Source organism: Ambystoma mexicanum, chromosome 4p (genome assembly GCF_040938575.1).
Source record: "Ambystoma mexicanum isolate Mex_15411 chromosome 4p, UKY_AmexF1_1, whole genome shotgun sequence".
In the NCBI taxonomy this organism is placed as follows: Eukaryota; Metazoa; Chordata; class Amphibia; order Caudata; family Ambystomatidae; genus Ambystoma; species Ambystoma mexicanum.
In genome coordinates this window covers 186,134,449-186,153,799 of record NC_090927.1, presented here as the reverse complement: position 1 = coordinate 186,153,799, position 19,351 = coordinate 186,134,449, and the positions used below count along the sequence as shown (strand labels likewise).

General features: G+C 45.1%; 1 protein-coding gene across 1 annotated transcript in view; it reads right to left on the bottom strand.

Moving 5' to 3' along the window:
- The window catches only part of DNAJC27 (DnaJ heat shock protein family (Hsp40) member C27), a 175,974-nt gene extending 157,733 nt beyond the window's left edge, over nt 1–18,241 (bottom strand). The window contains exon 1 of the mRNA XM_069605673.1: nt 17,902–18,241. Within this exon, the coding sequence (XP_069461774.1) occupies nt 17,902–17,988 (87 nt within the window). The 5' untranslated portion in view covers nt 17,989–18,241. The remainder of the gene's footprint in view (nt 1–17,901) is intronic.
- Nucleotides 18,242–19,351: the final 1,110 nt, after the last annotated feature.

Here is a 19,351-nt window from a genome sequence, read left to right as displayed (position 1 = left end):
TAACACTAGTGCTGGGAAAGGGATAAAAGTTTATAGTACTGACAAAGCAAGACTGACCTCAGTCCGTGTAAGATACAATGAATGGGCTTGACACAGCTCACCTTGTGCTAACTAACGAATGCTGCTAATGTACAAAGGAAGGCGAGAAAAACATTACTGAGAATATATGTGTGTCATACAGTGGGACATGTTTAAATGTTATGAACATGAATGTAAATGTACCATCACCTCTGAACATATTGCTTCTATGCTCCTGAGTACAAAACCAAACCTAATGCTACCTCATGTGTTATCCATCTGCTACCGTGTAAGATGTATTCAACCGATGTTCTGTGATGTATGAAACACTGCCAGACTTTCATAGTCGTATCGGTATAGTGAACAGCCCAGGCACAGAGAATCGCGCTGAGCCACAAAGTCATCTCCCCCCTTATCCCGTCAAGGTCCGCCAGGGCTTGCTGGTACGCGGGCAGCACAGCATCACCTCCCCTCATTCTGCTGGACCCGCTTCAAGTATTCACCTCCCCCATATTCGAGGCCGCCATGGTCGACCAAATTAATTATTAAAAACCTGGTCCTAAACCCCACCGCCTCAAGGGGCCAGAGGTGCACCCTCGCTGATCCAGTAGTACTCCAGTTCACCCCAAGTTAATGGGCCTTGGAGATAGGTATGCAACCCTGTACTAACATATCATAAAGTAATTCTTCACTACATCTAACAAGACCAGAATGACAGGGCAGCTCACCTCATGCCCTTAGACCAAACTCCCAAGTTTATGACACCCGGTCAACAGGTCAAAAGTAACGGTGCACTGATGTATTGGTAAAGCTTCACATTGCATGCTGTTTCTCCAGTATCCTATTATTTCTTAGAGTAACATATTGCAGGATTTACAGGACAACTGGAATCATCTAACGGATGAGTGTTTGTGTGTGTGGCCACAAGGGCAGAATGTTAGGGCAGCCATCAATCAACGACACTGACCGCGCCTGGCCTGGCAGCCACACCCCGATGAGCCCAGCTGACCCATCCACCCCACGTTGGCACCACGCAGATGTCCACCAATCCAGGAGCGGCTCATCACTACCTCACCTATAGTTAGTCGACGCCACCCAATCCCTGAGACTATGTGCCCCCTATAGTGTGTAGGACCTGTGACGTGGTTTTGTAATAAATATGTCTTTGCTATTGTCAGACAGATCGCTCTCGGAGCTTGCAGAGTCCTTTGCATGCCCTATTTCGTTAGATAAAAACCCTTTACATTCACCCGCACTTGGTCTTGGTCTCGTTCCCTCCTGGGCTGTGTCCTTTACTGCCTCTCATTGTGGGGAGGGTAATGCCTTTTGGGGACGCATGCTTTCTCAATCCAGACACTCAGATCATTGGGTGGTGTAGAATGTTGCACGGACAATGGTCTTTGTGCGACCCTGCAACAAAGTAATAGATAGTTTTGTGGGCGAAGTCTCAGGTGAAGCCGCCAGACATGTGGATGTAGTACACCCAAACTAACCAATAGGGAATTCCTGTAGGTTTTTGGGGATGGTGTTAATGTTTTCACGTCACCGCAATACAGAATCGCGTGACAGAAACTCAGAAGCTGAGACTGCCAGAGATTTCGTTGTTTCCTGTATGCTTCCTCTATATTGGAGAATAGTTTGTTTGCCCCATGGCTGAGTTCTCAGTTATTGGCGGGGGGTGAAGGTTTTGGAGGGGCCCCAGATACTCTGCTAACTTGTGTATTGTTGATAGTAATACACCCCCCCGTCCTCTGGTATACTACCACAGTAACACCATGCTTCAGAGTCCACGCACTAGCACAGCTCCGGCCAGCAGCATTGGCACATGCTGGCGGGATGACTGGCAACTTTGCAGGAGCTAAAGTCACCCTTTTATGGAGATTGTTTTTTGTGAGGGATAGAGGCTCTACTACCGTAAGGTATCTCAGTGCTTGAGTATCTGTAGCAGAAATATATCCCAGCCACTAGTCTCACAAGAGAATTACATTAAAATGCAAGAGCACAGAAGTTTCTCTACCTTTAATGAAGACTCATACAAGTCACATGAGACTTGGCAGGACAATAGTAGAGGAGAAGAAGAAGAGAGCTTGCTGGCCCACCTCTAAGAATCAGTTATCATACTGTGATCATGGGCAAAACACATGACATCACTGTGCCCCATTTTCCTAAAATGCCCAAAATATCGATCACCTAATAATAATGACGTGTTCTTTTATAGCTCTTCATGCAAGACTCATCCAGCTTTTAAGTATTTCTATAACAGGGGATTTTATTATGCTATTTTTAAATGGTATTTCATGTATTGACTTAAGAAGGATGAAAGGCTATGTCGGCCCTGCCCTGGGAGTAGAATTCGCAAGTACAGGCTGCACTCATAGCAGAGACTTTACTTGTGTAGCTATCGATGCCTGGCAAACCCTAGATACAGACAGTAGTTTAGCTATCGATCGTAGGTGATATAATGTTTTGCAGACACTGTTTGTAGAAATTTGCATTATATAAAAAGTTGGCCTTGAAATAAACAATATTTTAAAAGTGCTTAAGTTGCAATAAAGTCAAAGTGTCACACAAAAGACACAAACGTTACAGAAAAAGAAACTCATTAACCATCCTTTTTAAAATTAAGTGTATTACGGTTTCAAACAGGTAAAAACCAATCACAAGTTATAAAAGTGTTTGCGGTCTAGACGCTACATCCGCGGAAGCAGTACTGTTTTTAATGTATTTGTTTGTATGTGGTTTACAAAATAAACCTTTACAAAAAAAGGACTGTCAAAACAAACAACCAAAAGGAAAATAAAACAACAAGAACATACAAAGCATTTAAAACATTTCTTATGAAATATTCAAGCGTAGTATAGATCATATAAAAAAGACATTTATACAAATAAAAATTAAAAATCACATTGCCGTTGACGCAATATTCCATCAATCAAACCAGAATACGATTACAAGTTCACAGTCTTGATAAAAGTCACCACCACTAGTCCATCCGAAACACTGTAAATATTTAAATATCTCATCCATAAATGTTAGTCAACTTGTACAATACAACCAGATAGTAATTTACCCAGGAATATCTTCCTGAGGTCAGTCAACTTGTTACAGTGCATCACCAGATGTTTAATTGTTCCAGTTGGAACTTCCTCCTTACAAAATCTACAGCCACTGTTAATTTGAGTGATTACATTCCTCTCAAGTAAAATCTCCTGTTAAAAGAAAAATCCAACAAATCTTTAATAAAATTGTTCTATAGAAGCAGTTAGGAGATTGTATTAATGAAAAGGAAAACATCCCCCGTCTTTCGTGTTCGTGCGATAAATGCCTTATAGAGGGGTAGGAATGAAACCTCTACGTAGTGGCACCCAATCTAAATCAAAAAGAGCTCTTTTTACTTCGGCCGGGTTCTTAATTAATGTTTTCTTGTCAATAGATTTCAGTCAATATGGTTTTACATTTAACTCCTAGTAACACTAAAAACTGTATTCTTTGGTGGAGTCTTTGCACTCTACAACAATGCTCCCATATCCTCATGTAAAGAGTCAGTAATAGGGCAGATCATTTTGGAAAAAAAAAGTAACAGGCGCCACTGAACACATGCTCTTAGAGAAGTAATTCCTGCTCAAATCTGAGGGCAGGTAGTGGAATCGCATTGGGAAGCTTCAATACTCGACACCAGAGCTTAGCCTTCAATATAGCATCATGATACAATTCGAGGCCATAAATATGTTTAGGGACAAGTTGAACCTTAGAAGAAAAAAAAAAAATCAGAGCCGATTTAATAGAGAATCGGCCACATTTTCGATCTATCCTAAATATTTTGTTTTGGGGCATCATGGCCTTTTGTAAAAATATCTCACGAATATTCTTCATACGTGGTTGGGCACTAAAATTGAATCCCAGATAAGTAAACTAGAGCTCATCTTAATCACAATGTTTTCCACAGTCCAAGACCGACTACCCTTTTTCCTACCCCTGAAATAGCCAAAATCCTAGTTTTACTAGGGTTAATTAATAACCCATTTTCTTTGGCATATTTAGAAAAAGTGGAAAGAAGTCTTTACAGTCCAACGACAGTCTTATCAAACCACAAAAAAATTTAAACATTTTAAAAAAATCGGCAGCAAAGGCCACCCATGACACTCTACAGAGGCCGACTCAAGGGGTAATCAGACCCATTTCAGCAAGGAATCCAGCCACATCGGACACATATAAGTTGAACAGGCAGGGAGCTTAAACTCCTCCATGCCTTAAACCAACATAGGAGCGCATCCCACAGCCAGATCCCCTACGAATCTGAATACTTGAGTTTTCATATAGACCCATCACAATCTGCAGAATGCTTTGTGGCAGCCCCCAACTGCCGGGCTTAGCTTGAGACCAGATAAAGTGCAACCTACAGGATCAGACCAGGCTGTTACTTGAGGGACCTCACAATTAGACCATTCATATTTGTGGAATACATTTTACGGAAACCAGTCTGAAACAGCCTATGTGAAGTTGTGGCCCATTTCTCCAAATGAGTTAGCAGAAATGAGGCGAAGATCTTACAGTCAGCGTAAATTAAGGCAATAGGTCTGTAATTTTTAGGCTCTGACTTGCAGCCTTTTTTAAATATTGGCACAATATTAGCAGTATGCCAAGAGTCTGGAAGAAACCAAGTTTACTCAAATATCAAAAATAGCACATTGGCCCAGTTGGACACATTTGCCTTAAAGGTGTTGTTTGTAAGGCCGGTCGTGTCAGGTGCTCGAGACGTTTAGCATATTTTTTTTATAGCTCTTGAATAACTTCTATATCAAAGTCAAGAGACCAGATATTATCGGGTTGATCCTAACCAGAAAGTGGTTATCTTTAGATTTGATGTAAGTTCCATACAGATCTGAAAAGTTACGAATCCATTGCTGTTTGGAAAGCGCATTCAATTGAGAGGTTGAGGATACAACATCTTGATTATTAATCAGGGACCAAAAGGCCCCCACATTGGAGTTCACCAGAATTCGAAGCATGCATTCAGCATCATTCTGCAACAAACAAGCTCTTCTTGATTTCCAATTAATTCCTGTACTTTTGTTTTGTTTTCTTGATACAGGCAATTCTAAAGTCAACAGGTACAGCCTTAATGTTCCTAATATCTCTACACATACTGCATTTTACTGAAGCCATGTCTTCGTTATGGATATGAGTTTTAGAAAATATTATTGGTCTGAACTTAGAATGAGACTCTCTTAACCATTTCCAACATAAAATCATCAAAATGTTTAACATTAAAAACCTCAAATGTTCAATCTAAAGAGCTGGATCGCATAATTGAATGCAAGTCTGAATTCTGAATTCCAATATTTGGCTCAGATCACCACATGGCGTTACCTGCGCTATTGGATCTTAAATATGGCAATATGATCCGTTCCCTGGCGGTTATTAGGATGTTAAATTCAACTTTTAAAATACCAGCATCACTCCAAATATTCCTAAAAACATTAAAATTAGTACAACAATTTAACAAAAAAGCATCAACAAAAATATAATCTAGAATCATTGTCTAATTGCCCTGTGTAATCCCATTTAAGGCATTAAGCCCCAACGCCTCCATAGCCAAATACCAGTTCCTTCCCGGTTGGGATTTTAAATTTTGGGGTAGCATATCTGATGACATGTCGCAAAGTTCATTTTCAAAATCCGGGAAAAAACAATTCACATTAAGATCACCTGCAATAATAACCTTGCCGTTGGAGTTAGTAGTTAACCATGATTGCACAAAAACAGAAGTAATCATTAGGAAGCTATTGAGGTCTGCCACCCCCATGCAAAAGGTTTTTTTTGCAAATTTCTTGATGTTAATAAAATAGCCATAATCCCCAAAAAAGGAGACTAATTAAAGGGACAGCTGTCATTCCCAGGGCTGAGTTAACAGCAATTAACAGCCCCCCAGAAGCTCCTGGCCCCCCTGCTCGGTTTAGCCGGTTGGGTGAAGACCTGGTATCTGTCCAACACGGGGGTCTAAGTCAACCAATTTATTTGTAACAGAAAACAATTTGCTTCATTTAGTACACACAACACAGCAGGATTATTGAACAGGTGGTGACTTCCCCTAGTATTACAAGATTTAATTTTGAAATACAGGTGCTTCTTCTTCTCGAGAGTCCAACACTTCCGACAACTATGGATCTGCTTTTCGCCATAGAATTGATGTGACTGAGGTCCAATCTACATTGTTACCCTCTAGGGGTTATTTACAATTAGTGATTAGTCTTGCACCTTGGCCTGCTGAATTATCCACACTTCTAAGACCCCAACCCGGACGTTGCTTGGTGGCCCCTTTTTCCTGTTCACTAACATAACGAACATCGAAACGCAGAGCTTCCAATTTCAGTCTCTCAGAATATACAAGCTGCTTCACCAAGTTGGATGTAAAGTATAGATGGAGCATTTGGTTTCTCTTCGGTCAGGGAATGCAACACGATTTACGTCCGCATAGGTTAAAAAAAAACAAATCTGGAATTACGGGGAAGATCATCAGAACAGTACTCCTGTTTAAAGACACCGAAATACCAGGACCCAGAAGACTGATACCTTTCAATTTGAACTCACTATGTATGGCATTGTCCCACTAAGTCAGTATCATATGACGTTGTTGCTTGCCTAGTTCCCACCTGGTCTAAAAGCACAAAGGCCCACCTGGACATCCCACTCACTGGCTTGTCGCAAAATACTGTGTGGTTTGGACTTGCCCGTGTTTTGCCTTTCCACGCTGCCACCACTTAAATTCATTGGATTAGACATATGTAATTTCCTCAAAAGTTGCCCAACCCCTGAACTCACAGTTGGATATGAAGAGGCAGCTAAGCTCACCATAGAGATTTTCTTAATTCAGGATAAGGATGTTTGAAGCTCTGAATCCCCCTAGAACCAGAGTTTGGAAACAGAGATCAAATGATTATCTGGAAAGTAAAATTTGTTTAACAAATTCTCCTGATTACTAGAATAGAAAGTGAATCTAGTAGTAGTATCACAATGGGTTGGCGGCCAAACAACTCGAGTTCTGCATGTTTAACTCTAATGGTGAGCCGTCCGAGCTCACAATGCCATTATTAATCTAACACATTCTATCATCCAGCATTGCTTCACTGCCGTTTGGTGTTACAACCAGATGGTGCAGATCTTCTGCGTTAGAAAATCTGATTAGTAAACTGTAAGGGAATTTGGTTAGTCTGTAGAGAAGAGTATGACACTGCTGGGTCAGGCTGGATTCAAGCATTTACCCTAAAATGAGGTTTACATGGTTATCCCACAGTTGGAAGAGAGAGAGAATCAATTGGGGGCAGTTCCTGAACCGTTTGAGTAGAAATGTTCTTGGTCAGAAGTTTGATACCACCTCCGTTCTACATTCTTCAATGAGTGGAGACATAACAGATGGGCAAATGTTTTTATAAAGTTCTCAAATCTTCTTGAATCCCATAATAGTTGCGCTTTGCATGGTTTTCCGGAAGGCAGTAGTTCTTTTCCTAGCCATTTTTATAAATTTTGCTTCAGTCCATTTCATAGAAGAACAAATAGTGATTGGCTCAGTAACCACCTGAAAAACCTCAGAATGTAGGGTCGGGAGTGGAGTAGAACTGGATTCCACAGCCAGATCACTTGCAATCTCGTGGCTATTTCTTGCATTCAATCCATTCATTAATTGGACAGGAGATTGGGCGGAAAGGTTTACATTGGAGTTATGCTGTTGATTCGCGGGGGGGGAACCGGTGGGAGAACAGGGCCAATTTCCACTAAAAGATCGTCAATGATAATTGTGTTGAAGCATTCTGGGCACTCTTCCTGGGCAGCCAGGCGCACACCCCCGATGTACGTCAGGTGGTCAAGGATTGGTTATAGTTGGAAACCCGATCCCCGGGGTTCTTCAGGTTTGACATTCACCTCAGACAGAATAAAGTACTGGCCTTCAGCTCATTCCATAAATTGTCGTATAGGTTCACAAAAGAACTCAGGACCATATTAAGCGCAGATACGGTATGATGAGTCAATCGAATTCTCTCATCAAACGCTCACAAAGTATGGTGCACTGCATCGCCCCCAGATACTTCAGCGCCCACAATAGATGCATGGAACAATTGCTACCAATATTAGTTAATGCAGTCAGCAAGCCCAAATTGGATGCATCACATGGTTGTTGGATTAAGCTTTCAGCAATACAGTCTAAGTCGGAAACTGAGCCCATATTGTTTTCCATTGCCAAATCCGCAAACTTTATTATACTAAGGTCGTATATAAGGTCTTTAACACCGACCGCAACACTCTGCTCAGTCATAATTGAATGGTCCAGCATAGCAATTCCTTAATCGGAGCAATACGTTTCATTTAGTTGATGGTTCCTATTGATTTGGCAAAGTAGTCATCTGTAATTCTATGTCCTGCAATAGGCGAGTAGGTAGAGTTGGACTTTGGTGTATTACGTTCCTGACATGAATTCTTTGCGCGGGCCGGGGTCCCAAAGCAGTTGACTCACGGATTTCGCACCTCCAAATCACTCGAAGTTACTGAAGCTGTGTTTGGTTTGGGGTAAGGACAATTACCACCCACATTTTGTATTATATCCATTCCTCTTGCTGGTATGATGGTTGGTTAATTTTTATCAACTGAGAAGGCTCCAAGAGCGCCATCGTGCTACCAGTGCATTGTGGGAGTCTTCGTTCCGATTGATCCTCCGAAACAGATTGGATTTTAAGGCCCTGTCGCATGATCAATGTGGCTGAATAGAGTTCATTTATTTAGTTTATGTATGACCTGGATTTGCCACAGAGCAGTAAAATAAAACAAGAGGTTCCTAGATCAAAGAGAACACAATCCCTGCAGTCTGTAGGACACCCTGCAAGATTTTACAAGTTTATGGGGTCGTAGATAATGAGTCGGCCGGTACACACTCAGTAAAGTCACGGGAGACGAAAACACAAAACAACGCCCCAGCACCTCGGGCTGCAGACTGGACATATTTGGCAGTCTACTTTGCGGGAAAAGCTGCTGATGTAGACACTGCAGGTGAGTTGGTAGGAGGAGCTCCACAGCAAGTACAGCAGGAAAGAAAGACCAAGGATCGCCAGGGACCGGCAGGTACTGCAGACTGGACACACTTGGCAACACACTTCGCGGAAGCAGTATGCAGAGCGCACATGGAGCAGGAAGGAGGCAGCTGGAGGCCGCAGCAGGTGAGCGAGCGAGGGGCAGGAGTGGGTGGATAGTGCTACGTAGCTGTTGAGGGTGCACCACTGAGAGAAATCACCAAGCAAGGGAACATTTTTCAGTGGGACCAAGCCTGCAAGAGGGCCTTCAGCCACATCAAGAGAGACATTGGTTAAGCTGAGTGCATGACCTACTTCGACCTGACAAAGTGCACTGTGCTGATGGTAGGCGCAAGCCCGGTCAGCTTGGGCGCCATCGTAATACAGCATAGGCCTGGCATATAAGAGTCCAAGGGCCATTGTCACTTATGCATCCAAGAGTATGACGGATGCCGAAAAGAAATACTCACAGCCGGAAAAGGAGGGGCTGGGGGTCGTCTGGGCGTGTGAGCAATTCCAGATGTTCTTCCTGGGGAAACCATTCACGGTGGTGACCGACTATCAGGTATTGGTCAGAATATGCAGAAACCTGCAGTGCAAAATGCCCCCGAGCATTGAAAGGTGGTGACTAAGAAAGCAGGACTTCAATTTCACCATCATGAACAAGCCGGGCAAGAAATACAATCTGGCAGATTTCATGTCAAGGCACCCGCTTGTGAAACATGATCATGAGTCGTCCATGGCGGAAGAATACATAAACATCCCTGCTCAGCGGGGACCACTGAAGCCACTCACAACGAGCGAGGTGAGAGACCACACCATGAGCGATTGGATATTGCAAAGAGTAAAAGAACTCATTATGTTGCGAAGATGGAGAGACTGAGTTGGAACACACACACAAAGATCAAGAGGTTGTGCAGCAAGAAATGCTGGCTTGCAAGCAAGTGAAATATGAGTTGTCAGTCACTGCAGATGGTCTTGTGATGCGTGGAAGGCGGATCGTTATACCCACTGACCTTCAAGAGCAAGTTGTGGACCTGGCAAATGAAGGGTAGGCACCAGATAAGAGACACAATGTGGTTCCCAGGGATTGGCTCCATAGTGGAGGACACCGTGAAGGGATGCCATCTGTGCCAGTGCACGTCGAAACCCAGAAATCCAGAGCCACTCAGATGTCTGAGATGCCCGAGCGCCATGGACACATGTTGCGATCAACTTCTTTGGGCCGTTCGGTGGAGGGAAATACTGGATGGTGGTCATGGACGAATTCTCTCGATTTCTGTTCGTACAATTGATCTCAACCACAGCAGCCAGCACCGTCATCCCCGAGCTGAACATCATGTTCTCAGTGTGGGGCATTCCTGATGTGCTCAAGCCAGACAACGGGCCTCCGTTCAATGGTGGGGAGTTTGCCCAATTCATGAGTCATATGTGCATACATCATTGAAAAATGACACCCCTGTGGCCACAAGTCAACGGAATGATAGAAATGATCATGGGAAGTTTGAAAAAGATGCTGCAACAGAATGCATTGAGTCAGAGGTCGCTGAACCAGGCACTGTGTAGCATGCTCCGAGATGATCAGTACTCACCATATGGAAAAACAGGAAAGTGCCCGTCGAAGCTGGTGTTTCAGACGAAAATGAAAACGAGATTGCCCCACAGCTGGGATTTCTGAGAAACAGACTTCAGAACACTCCAGAATGAGGATGCAGTAAATAAACAGGAGAAGAAAAAGTATGCCGACGAGAAAATGGGGAGCAAAGTGGTCAAGACTGCACACGGGAGACAAGGTTCTCGTGCGTCGGAAGCAAGAACGGAAGTCAGTTTCTGTTTGATCCCGATCCCTGTGCCATCATGCAGATCAAAAGGGCCTATGGTGACTGCCCGGTCCCCAGGGCGAGTTATTACATGAAACGTGTCACAATTGCAACTTTACCGAGAGGGGGTGAAAGAGTGCGAGGACGAGGAGAATGTTGTGGAAGGTGCCAATGGGGGGGGGGGGTATCAAGGAAGGATAATGTGGCCTCGCCAGAGACGGTACAGGCGGTGGAGGTGTCAATGAGGCCCAAGCGGTGCATCAAAAGACCTATAAGACTCATAGAAGAGATGTGAAGCCACCTGTGATTGAAGAGTTTTGTTTCCTGCATGCAGACAGTTAACTCAGTGTGACAAGGAGGCGCATCACACCGGGAGGAACCAATGAGACGTGCATGCTACAGCATGCACACAGGGGATCTGCCCCGTTCACAGCAGTATGTAAAATAATAAAGAAGTGAGCTCCCGTTATCACAGGCTCTGTGTCCCTCATATCCAGCGTGGCACACACTGGGGCCTAGATGCCTGTCCTGAGAGGTACCACATAGTAGAACAAGATAAATGGGAGGGGGTGTGTGTGGCTATAGTCATAGGAATGTACCTTAAGAGGTGGGAATGTTGAGTGATTGGAAAGGGGTTAGATTGGCCTCTCGGCCGAACGTAACTGACTTTAGGATTATGGTTGGGACAGTTTTATGAGCCATCCCTGGGCCAGTTTTTGCACTACATATAGAATATTATTTGCTGCGTGGTTTCTTTACTTTGAAGAAGTGAGTCATTGCCCCCTGAGCTACCGGCTGCTGCTGCGCAGCACATGGATGGATGCTCTCTGCCAGTGCCTGGCCTGCTGCATTCTGTGCAAATTCATCAAAGAAAGTTAACACTTACTTCCTAAGTGTTCGCATTGCTTTGATAAATGCTGCATGATAAGCAAAGCACTGGCAGAGTGGCAGACACTTGTCCTTGCACAGGCCCATCTGCAGGTGGCGTGGCGCCGCCAGCCAGGAGGCAGGCCCGGCCGCACGCAATCTCTCACAGAGTGTCAAAGTAGAACAAAATGACTTTAGTTACAAATTAACAAATGGTGGGGGTGGGGGAGCTGGCCGGGATTCGTGAGCTGGAGGCTGAGCTGTGTGCTCGCTCACCTTGCACGTACTACGTTTCCTTTAGCTAAGTTACTCTCCTCCTACCTGGGGTCAGCCAGGTGAGGTGGGGCCGTGGGGCTGGCCAGGGGTTGGCCAGGGACTGGCAGCCTGCCGGACGCCAGTCCTGAGCCTCAAGGCACCAGGGCCAGGGAAGGGCCTGTGGCTGAGTTGCTATGTGCAGCAGGCAGCAGCCAATCATCAGTCAGACACGTCGCATTGGGTGTGCTATGTCGGCCACCACACCCCAGCACATGCTGGGCCTGGGAATCAGAAATGTCGAGGAGGAAGTCACTGCTAGGAATAAAGTGCAGTCTCTACCTCTCCTGTCCCCTCCCACGCCCTCTGCACGGCACTGGCCTCTCACTTCATTTCAAAAACTCAGGACATCCTGTCCTCACTCTCCTCCTATAACCTCCCCCCTCTATTCCCTGCCCTTCCTCTGGCTCTTCTGCAGCCACCCCTCCTCTCTCCTTCTCTTCCTTTCCCCTTTTTTCTGCTGACGAGGTTTCAAGACAAGTCCGATCTATGAAAGTCTCGTCAAAACAGGTCCACCCCTGTTCCTCCAAAACTATCAAGGACCACATTGACTCCTTGGCTCCTGCCCTTGCTGACTTCTGCAATCACTCCTTTGCCTCTGGAGTCTTCTCATCCCCTCTCAAGCACTCCCTTGTGCACCCCCTTCTTAAGAAACCCTCTTCCGACCCTTCCTGCCCAGCTAACTATCGCCCAATCTCTATCAATCCCTTCCTAGGCAAGCTCCTGGAGAAACTGGCCATCTCCCAGCTTAATCTCCATGCTGAATGTGTTGGTAGTCTTCATGACCATCAGTCTGGCTTCAGAGCTGCCAGAAGCACGGAAACTGCTCTCCTGAACATCCGTGAGGACCTGCTCTCGAACCTTGACTCTAACATTCCATGTGTTCTCATTTTGCTTGATCTCTCTTCTGCCTTTGATACTGTCAACCATACCATCCTGCTCAACCGTCTCCGTGATAACCTCGGTATCACTGGTCAGGCTCTGGCGTGGCTGACCTCTTTCCTCTCAAATCGACCCTCCCAGGTCCAACTGGGGTCTTTCCTCTCTGACATCTTCTTCTCTACCTGTGGTGTCCCCCAGGGATCTAACCTTTCTCCCTGGCTGTTCAACCAGTATCTGGCACTTCTCGCCCACCACATCGCCGCTCTCTGCCCCTACTTTCAGTGCTATGCGGATGATACCCAGCTCATCTTCAGGCTACCCTCGGCCTCCTCTTCTCCTTCCCTCATCTCTGACTGTCTTTCTGCTATCCAGAAATGGTGTGCCGCCAACGACCTCTGCCTTAATGCCAGTAAGACTGAGATTCTACTCATCGGCACTCCCACTCCCTCCTTCCCTGCTGCTCTCTGGCCGGCCTCTCTGGACCCTCTTCCTGCAAGCAAAAAACCTTGGGGTCATCTTCGACTCCACACTCTCCTTCTCTCCTCACATATCCGACTTATCTAAGAAGTCACACTACCAGCTACACCTCCTCAGAGGTATCCTTCCTTTCCTCTCCTTCCCCCAGAAGCTCACTGTCTCTAGAGCCCTGGTTCTCTCTAAGCTGGACTACTGTAACAGCCTCTATCTAAATCTGCCCGCCTCTACTCTCCGCCCTTTGCAACTCATCCAGAACAGGACTGCAAGACTTGTCCTTGGCCTCAGGCCCAGGGACCGTATCGCTCCAGGACTGAAATCACTACACTGGCTCCCAGTGACTGCGAGGATCAAGTTCAAAACCCTCTGCATTGACCACAAGGCCGTCTGGGGCCTTGGGCCAAAATACCTTCAACTCTCTCTTCCTAAATATCTTCCTTCTCGAGCTCTTCGCTCATCTGCCTCCAACTCCCTCAGGGTCAGCCGCTTCTCCAAACAACGAGTTGGGGGCAGATCTCTTTCCACTGCAGGGGCCTCCCTCTGGAACAGCCTTCCTGCCTCCCTGAAACTTGAGGAGAACCACCTCCGGTTCCGGAAGCACCTCAAAACCTTCCTCTTTGCCTCCGCTTTCTCTCCCCCTCTCTCCTGCTAATACTACTGAAACTGCACTGAATCTGCAACTGGGCCATTCACCGTTCTCGGCCCAGCCACTCTCCCCTGCACTGCCTCCACGGCAACCCCTGCACTACGGGACTGTGTCTGTATCCATACAGCCCCCCTTCCCAGCACTTGTCTGCACTTACCTCGCACTTGCCACCAGCTGGCCCTTGTTATTTATCCTGTATGCTGTATGCTAATAACCCTGTACTGCACTTTCCCCTCTCTCTTTCCCCCATGCACTTTTCCCTTCCCCTCTACCCTTGCACTTGTGCGATCTGAATGACACCTGGCCTAGTAAGATCGTTGTCTGTCTCCCCTTGTTCCCCCCGCCTCGTCGCGCCTTGAAACACTTGTGTATAGGCGCGTTACAAATGCCTTATCATATCATATCAAAGTGTTGAAAAAGAGGGACAGAGGTAGCAGCACGGCAGAGCAGTAGCAGCCAGCCAACAGAAATAAGTAAATAAAAAAAATAACATCAGCTCAGTGCTGTCATTTGTATGTACACATTGTGTGTGTATATGTGCTCTCTTGTTAATGTAGAGCTTAGTGTTGTGTTGCAGTTGCACTTAATTGTACAGAGGTTCAGCGAGTTTCATAAATGCAAGTTAAACTTTATAAACACCGTCCGTGAGTAGCTAACGTCTAGTTTCGACCAGGCAGGTAACAAAAGTCTTGAGGTGTTGTTGGTTGCAGTGTTTGTCGGGAGACTAGTCAGTCAGGTTGTTTTCTCATGCTAACTGGGCTGGCAGCACTGCATGAGCGGCACCGGCTTTGCGCAATACCCTTTTATCTTCACTTGACTAGGACATAGGCCATAAAAAAACTACCACAACCTAGATTTTGAGTGCTATTTTGAGCTTGTTTCGAACTCGCAGATGCTTCACATAAGATCACAAGTGGAAGGGTCGGTCTCTTGTCTTGACGAAAACACACCCTCAATGTGGCTGAGTGATTACCCCACCCATCCGGACTGTCCTCCTGGGGGCACCTGGCTGCGTACATATAGAGCAAATCTTCACATGTCCCATAGGTCGACATGGAATGACTGAGGTCTAGAGTTACTTCGGTCAGCTTTCTGATCACTTCAAGGCTTGAACTTTGGGCGGGTGACCCTCGGCTAATTACAAGAGGATTGTCGACAGTGACACTCATGGGTGACTTTTCCTAAATCCCAGGCGAACGTAACATAAGGTTTGCAAAGGGCGAAACACTATTTAGTCCTCTATAAAGAGGAATGACAGACTATGAAACTAATAATGGTCATTCCTATAGCTCACAATCCAAACTAAGTGAGGATGACTTTTCGTGTGTGTGTGTCACTTGAAATCTTGGTTTTGAGATAAAAAATAGATTTTCTATAACGGTAACTTAACCGCTCTTCACATACTAAGTAAAAAGCTGTATTTCTGTGCCAAGCAAGGACTGCAACTAAGTGCCTCCATCACACAGTATCTTTTGTTGGTTGCCTTTACACCTTTAAAGTGCAGTAAAACCTAAACAAGATTTTAAGACTCACATCAATTTACGTTCCGGCAGCTGTAGTCTTCCATTTATGACAGGGAAAATGAAGCTAGCTACGATCATACTTTTTTGCTCAAAGGGTTTCTTAAAGGAATTGTGACATGCAGTGGCACATTTGTCTATCATGGCATCGGTACACTTTGCAAGTCAGTTCTGTAAAATGTACCATTTTAGTTATTGAAATCCAAGCATTTACATATAATTATAACTCGGTATAAAACTGTAGTTGGAATGTATCGATTGCACACTTTTCTTTAAATCAAGCAACTCGTTGAATCTTAATGTGCCTAAACTTCCAAAAGTCCCTAGACGAGTTCAGTGTATGCTGTTCATAAAACACATTATGCATGGTTTAAGAGACTGAAATGTTTCTCCATATGTAATATTAATGGGCCCTTCATGTATTGCACACCATCAAGTTATGTTTCCTTGGCTTAGGAAAGACCACTTGCAAGAAATGCATTTGCCTCTTCTGACTGAAAAGTGCCGTAAAATATATGTACTGTTCGGTGGGACCTTGGATTTAGATGTATATGGACTTAATGGGTAAACGTGTATTCACCTCTCGCTGGTACCATGCATATTGGTCAGTTAGCCTTAGTTTTCTTTATGCCACATTCTGTTCCCAGGCAGCTAATGAGGATTATGGCTAGATACAAGGCAGGGGTTACTATCTATTGATGGGGTAAAACAAAGAACCGTTTGGATGGCAGCTACACGGCACACTCTCTGTGGATGGTGGAAGACTAGCCATGGGCATCTAGAAGGGGAACAGTTACAAAGGGTGTGTGTGTGGGTGGGATGGGCAGGTGTACTAAGCATAGGGGGCCTTTTGCAGTGAGAACCGCAGAATTGTCACTAACTATATGGATTTCTACCCTACACACTGACATGGACCTCGTCTTCCATGGACAGAGCAGAGGCGTATCTATCAGTATCCAAATCTCTTCCATGGGACTCTGCTAAGGTCACTGGGCACTTCCCAGTTGGATTTCGAAAGATGTATGCTCTAAGCACACGGCAGTGTTCTGGCAGCAATGGTCATGTCTAGCTGATTGTACACACATTGACATACGATGCATCTGTTGCCAATGTGACATTTTTACAGCAATTGCACTCTATTCATGCAATGCATTTTTTTAACCAACTGTATCAATGTCCCTTGCTGCGATTACAGTTCTTGTAATGTCACTTCCAAGGATGCCCTCCATGATCAAAGGCAGTAATGCCACTTCCTGTGATTGCCAAAAAACATATCTGGGTTGTGTTCTTATGCATAGGGAGTGCGGAATAGCAGTTGAAGCTGAACTGCGCTGCTGCAAACTAGTAGACACGCCTCGAGTCTGGTTCTGGAAAATAACAGTATAGTATTTCGCTATGTGATGATTTTTTTTTTAAAGAACAAAAAGTAATGTTATCACTTTCTCAAGCTTTCCACAAAACATTACATGCAACAAACAGTAGCGTTTTCAATAAAGTCGTGAATTGAAGCGATTCACGGATGATGGTTTGAGGGCCACTTTTCTGGGGGTGTGCGAGGCTATTTCATGTCCCAATCCGACCCTGTGCACGAACCTGCATGCTGCAGGGCTATTTGATGCTTTTTATTTCACTGCGTTTCCATTAGTCTTGATAGAACTGTTGAAAAACACAGCTTTGTGGAGGAAAGGCAGGACCCGCGTATGGGGTCTGAGCTATGGTGAGAGTGCGTATGGGGGTCTGTGCAAGGCAGTAAAGGGGATGGACAGATGGTAACATAGATCCACTATATATATATATATATTTTATTTACACTTCGACCAGTGCTTTGGGTACAGACTGGCCCACGATTAATACCGTTCTGAGATTGTCTTGTTAACCTACCTATATTGTTCTCTCTAATGCATGTAAAGCACTAAAGGAGTGCTCCAGAGCTAGGTTCACACTATATAAAAACAAATACAAAATCATAACATTGTCCTGGTCTTTTGAGTCGTGACCTCAGGCCACCATCATTAGGCGTCGAAAGCAATGGAATAGCCCAGGGCGTAGACTCTCCAAGGTTGGGCGTGCTCCCTGCACCTAACAAGCGGTCCTACTACATGAAAGGAACACGCCGACGACTTTCCAAATAGTGGTCCATCTCGCGCTACTTGCTCAAAAGCATGCATGTTGAGTCCCCGGGCTTTGAAGCGACGCTGCGCGCGGTTGCCGTGGAGATCTTACGCATGCGTGATATGTGATACAGGCTGATCTATTATACCACCCCCCATGGGTGAAATACCTCTCACGCCCACCTCACGTACCTTGCCCACCTCCGCGTTGCCCATACTTATCACTTTGATTCGCAGGGACTTCTTGATCTCCTTCCGCTTTTGTAAGTTTGTGTCCATGGTAACTAGATCAAACTGACTGCTGTGTAATGTATACTTTTGGACTCGGCTGGCTGTTACAGGAACTCTGCTATCTTGATTTTATAACGCATTCCATTGCAGCTGTGCTACTGCCTAGCCGATCGGCGGCAGCCGAGCTTGTAATAATTTCTCAATGAGCCTCATAGTTCAATGCTAGTGACTAGACCCTACTGTACTAGAGGAATGCACTTAGCAACGCGTCCTGGTCACATGCTTTATTCGGACGTTCAATGGACGTACGTCCTGCAGTACCGCGTGATCCGCACGTCACTTCACTTTCTATTCAGACTGTCGCTCGCGTTACCACGTGATGATGTAACCAGGGGGAAAGCGGGGTCTGGTGTGTGCTTCTTGAATGAAAGATTCCTCTAGCAATAGAAATGTAGCCAGTCCCCTGCGAACTTTCCAGTCAGATTTGTGGGTACCCATGCATGGCTTGTGCAGAATGGTCTCGAGTGGACTGTGAACAGGAGCTGTATTTTGGCTTTGAAGGGGGGTGGAATTCGAGCGGCAACTAGACTAAAGTTTCACTGATATTGATATTTTATTTCTATCACGCTCCTACACAAGTATTTCAGAGCGCGAACAAGTGTTTGCGGTTAACGCTTCAAATGTTGGGACGGGGTAACTTCAGAGACTGGCGGGAGCGGCAAACTAACTTGTGTGGGTGCATCTTAAACATTCTAAAGCGACTTCTAGTGAAACTTCAATTTTAAAAGTAGTTATACCCGCTTCATATCTGAAACCAAACACATAAGGACTGTTGTGAGAAGGAGTTGCCTTCTTTACCCTCCCACCCTTCCAATCACATACATGCCAACATTCTGTGACCAAAATTCTGCAGGAATCTTCAAGTTTCAAAAATAGTAATTAGCATAATGATGACATCACAGGAAATGATGCCACATCAATTTACCCAATGAAATGACAGGGCATAACATCACAGGAAATTATGTCACGAGAACGTTTAGCTTATGGCATCACAGGAAATGACTACAATTGACATATGGCCTTGAAGAGATCACGGGAAAGGACTGCCTGTCCTCTGACCCATCATGATGAAGACATTTACAAATACGTGACCTGGGAGCACTGTGACCAGCTTCATCCTCATTAGCACCTATTTTTCTCTTCAAATATATAATAAGGTGATTACACTTCTGTATAGCCCAAGGGAAGTGACGGCAGCAAGGGCTCCTGCAAATGCAGCTTGTAAGGTGAGCCCCAGAGCGAAAGTAATATGTAGAGAAATATATTGCTGTGTTATAAAACTGCTGACTGGCAACATGGGTCTGTTGCTGGCAGGGGTGGACTGGCCCATAGGGAACTTGTTATGTGAATG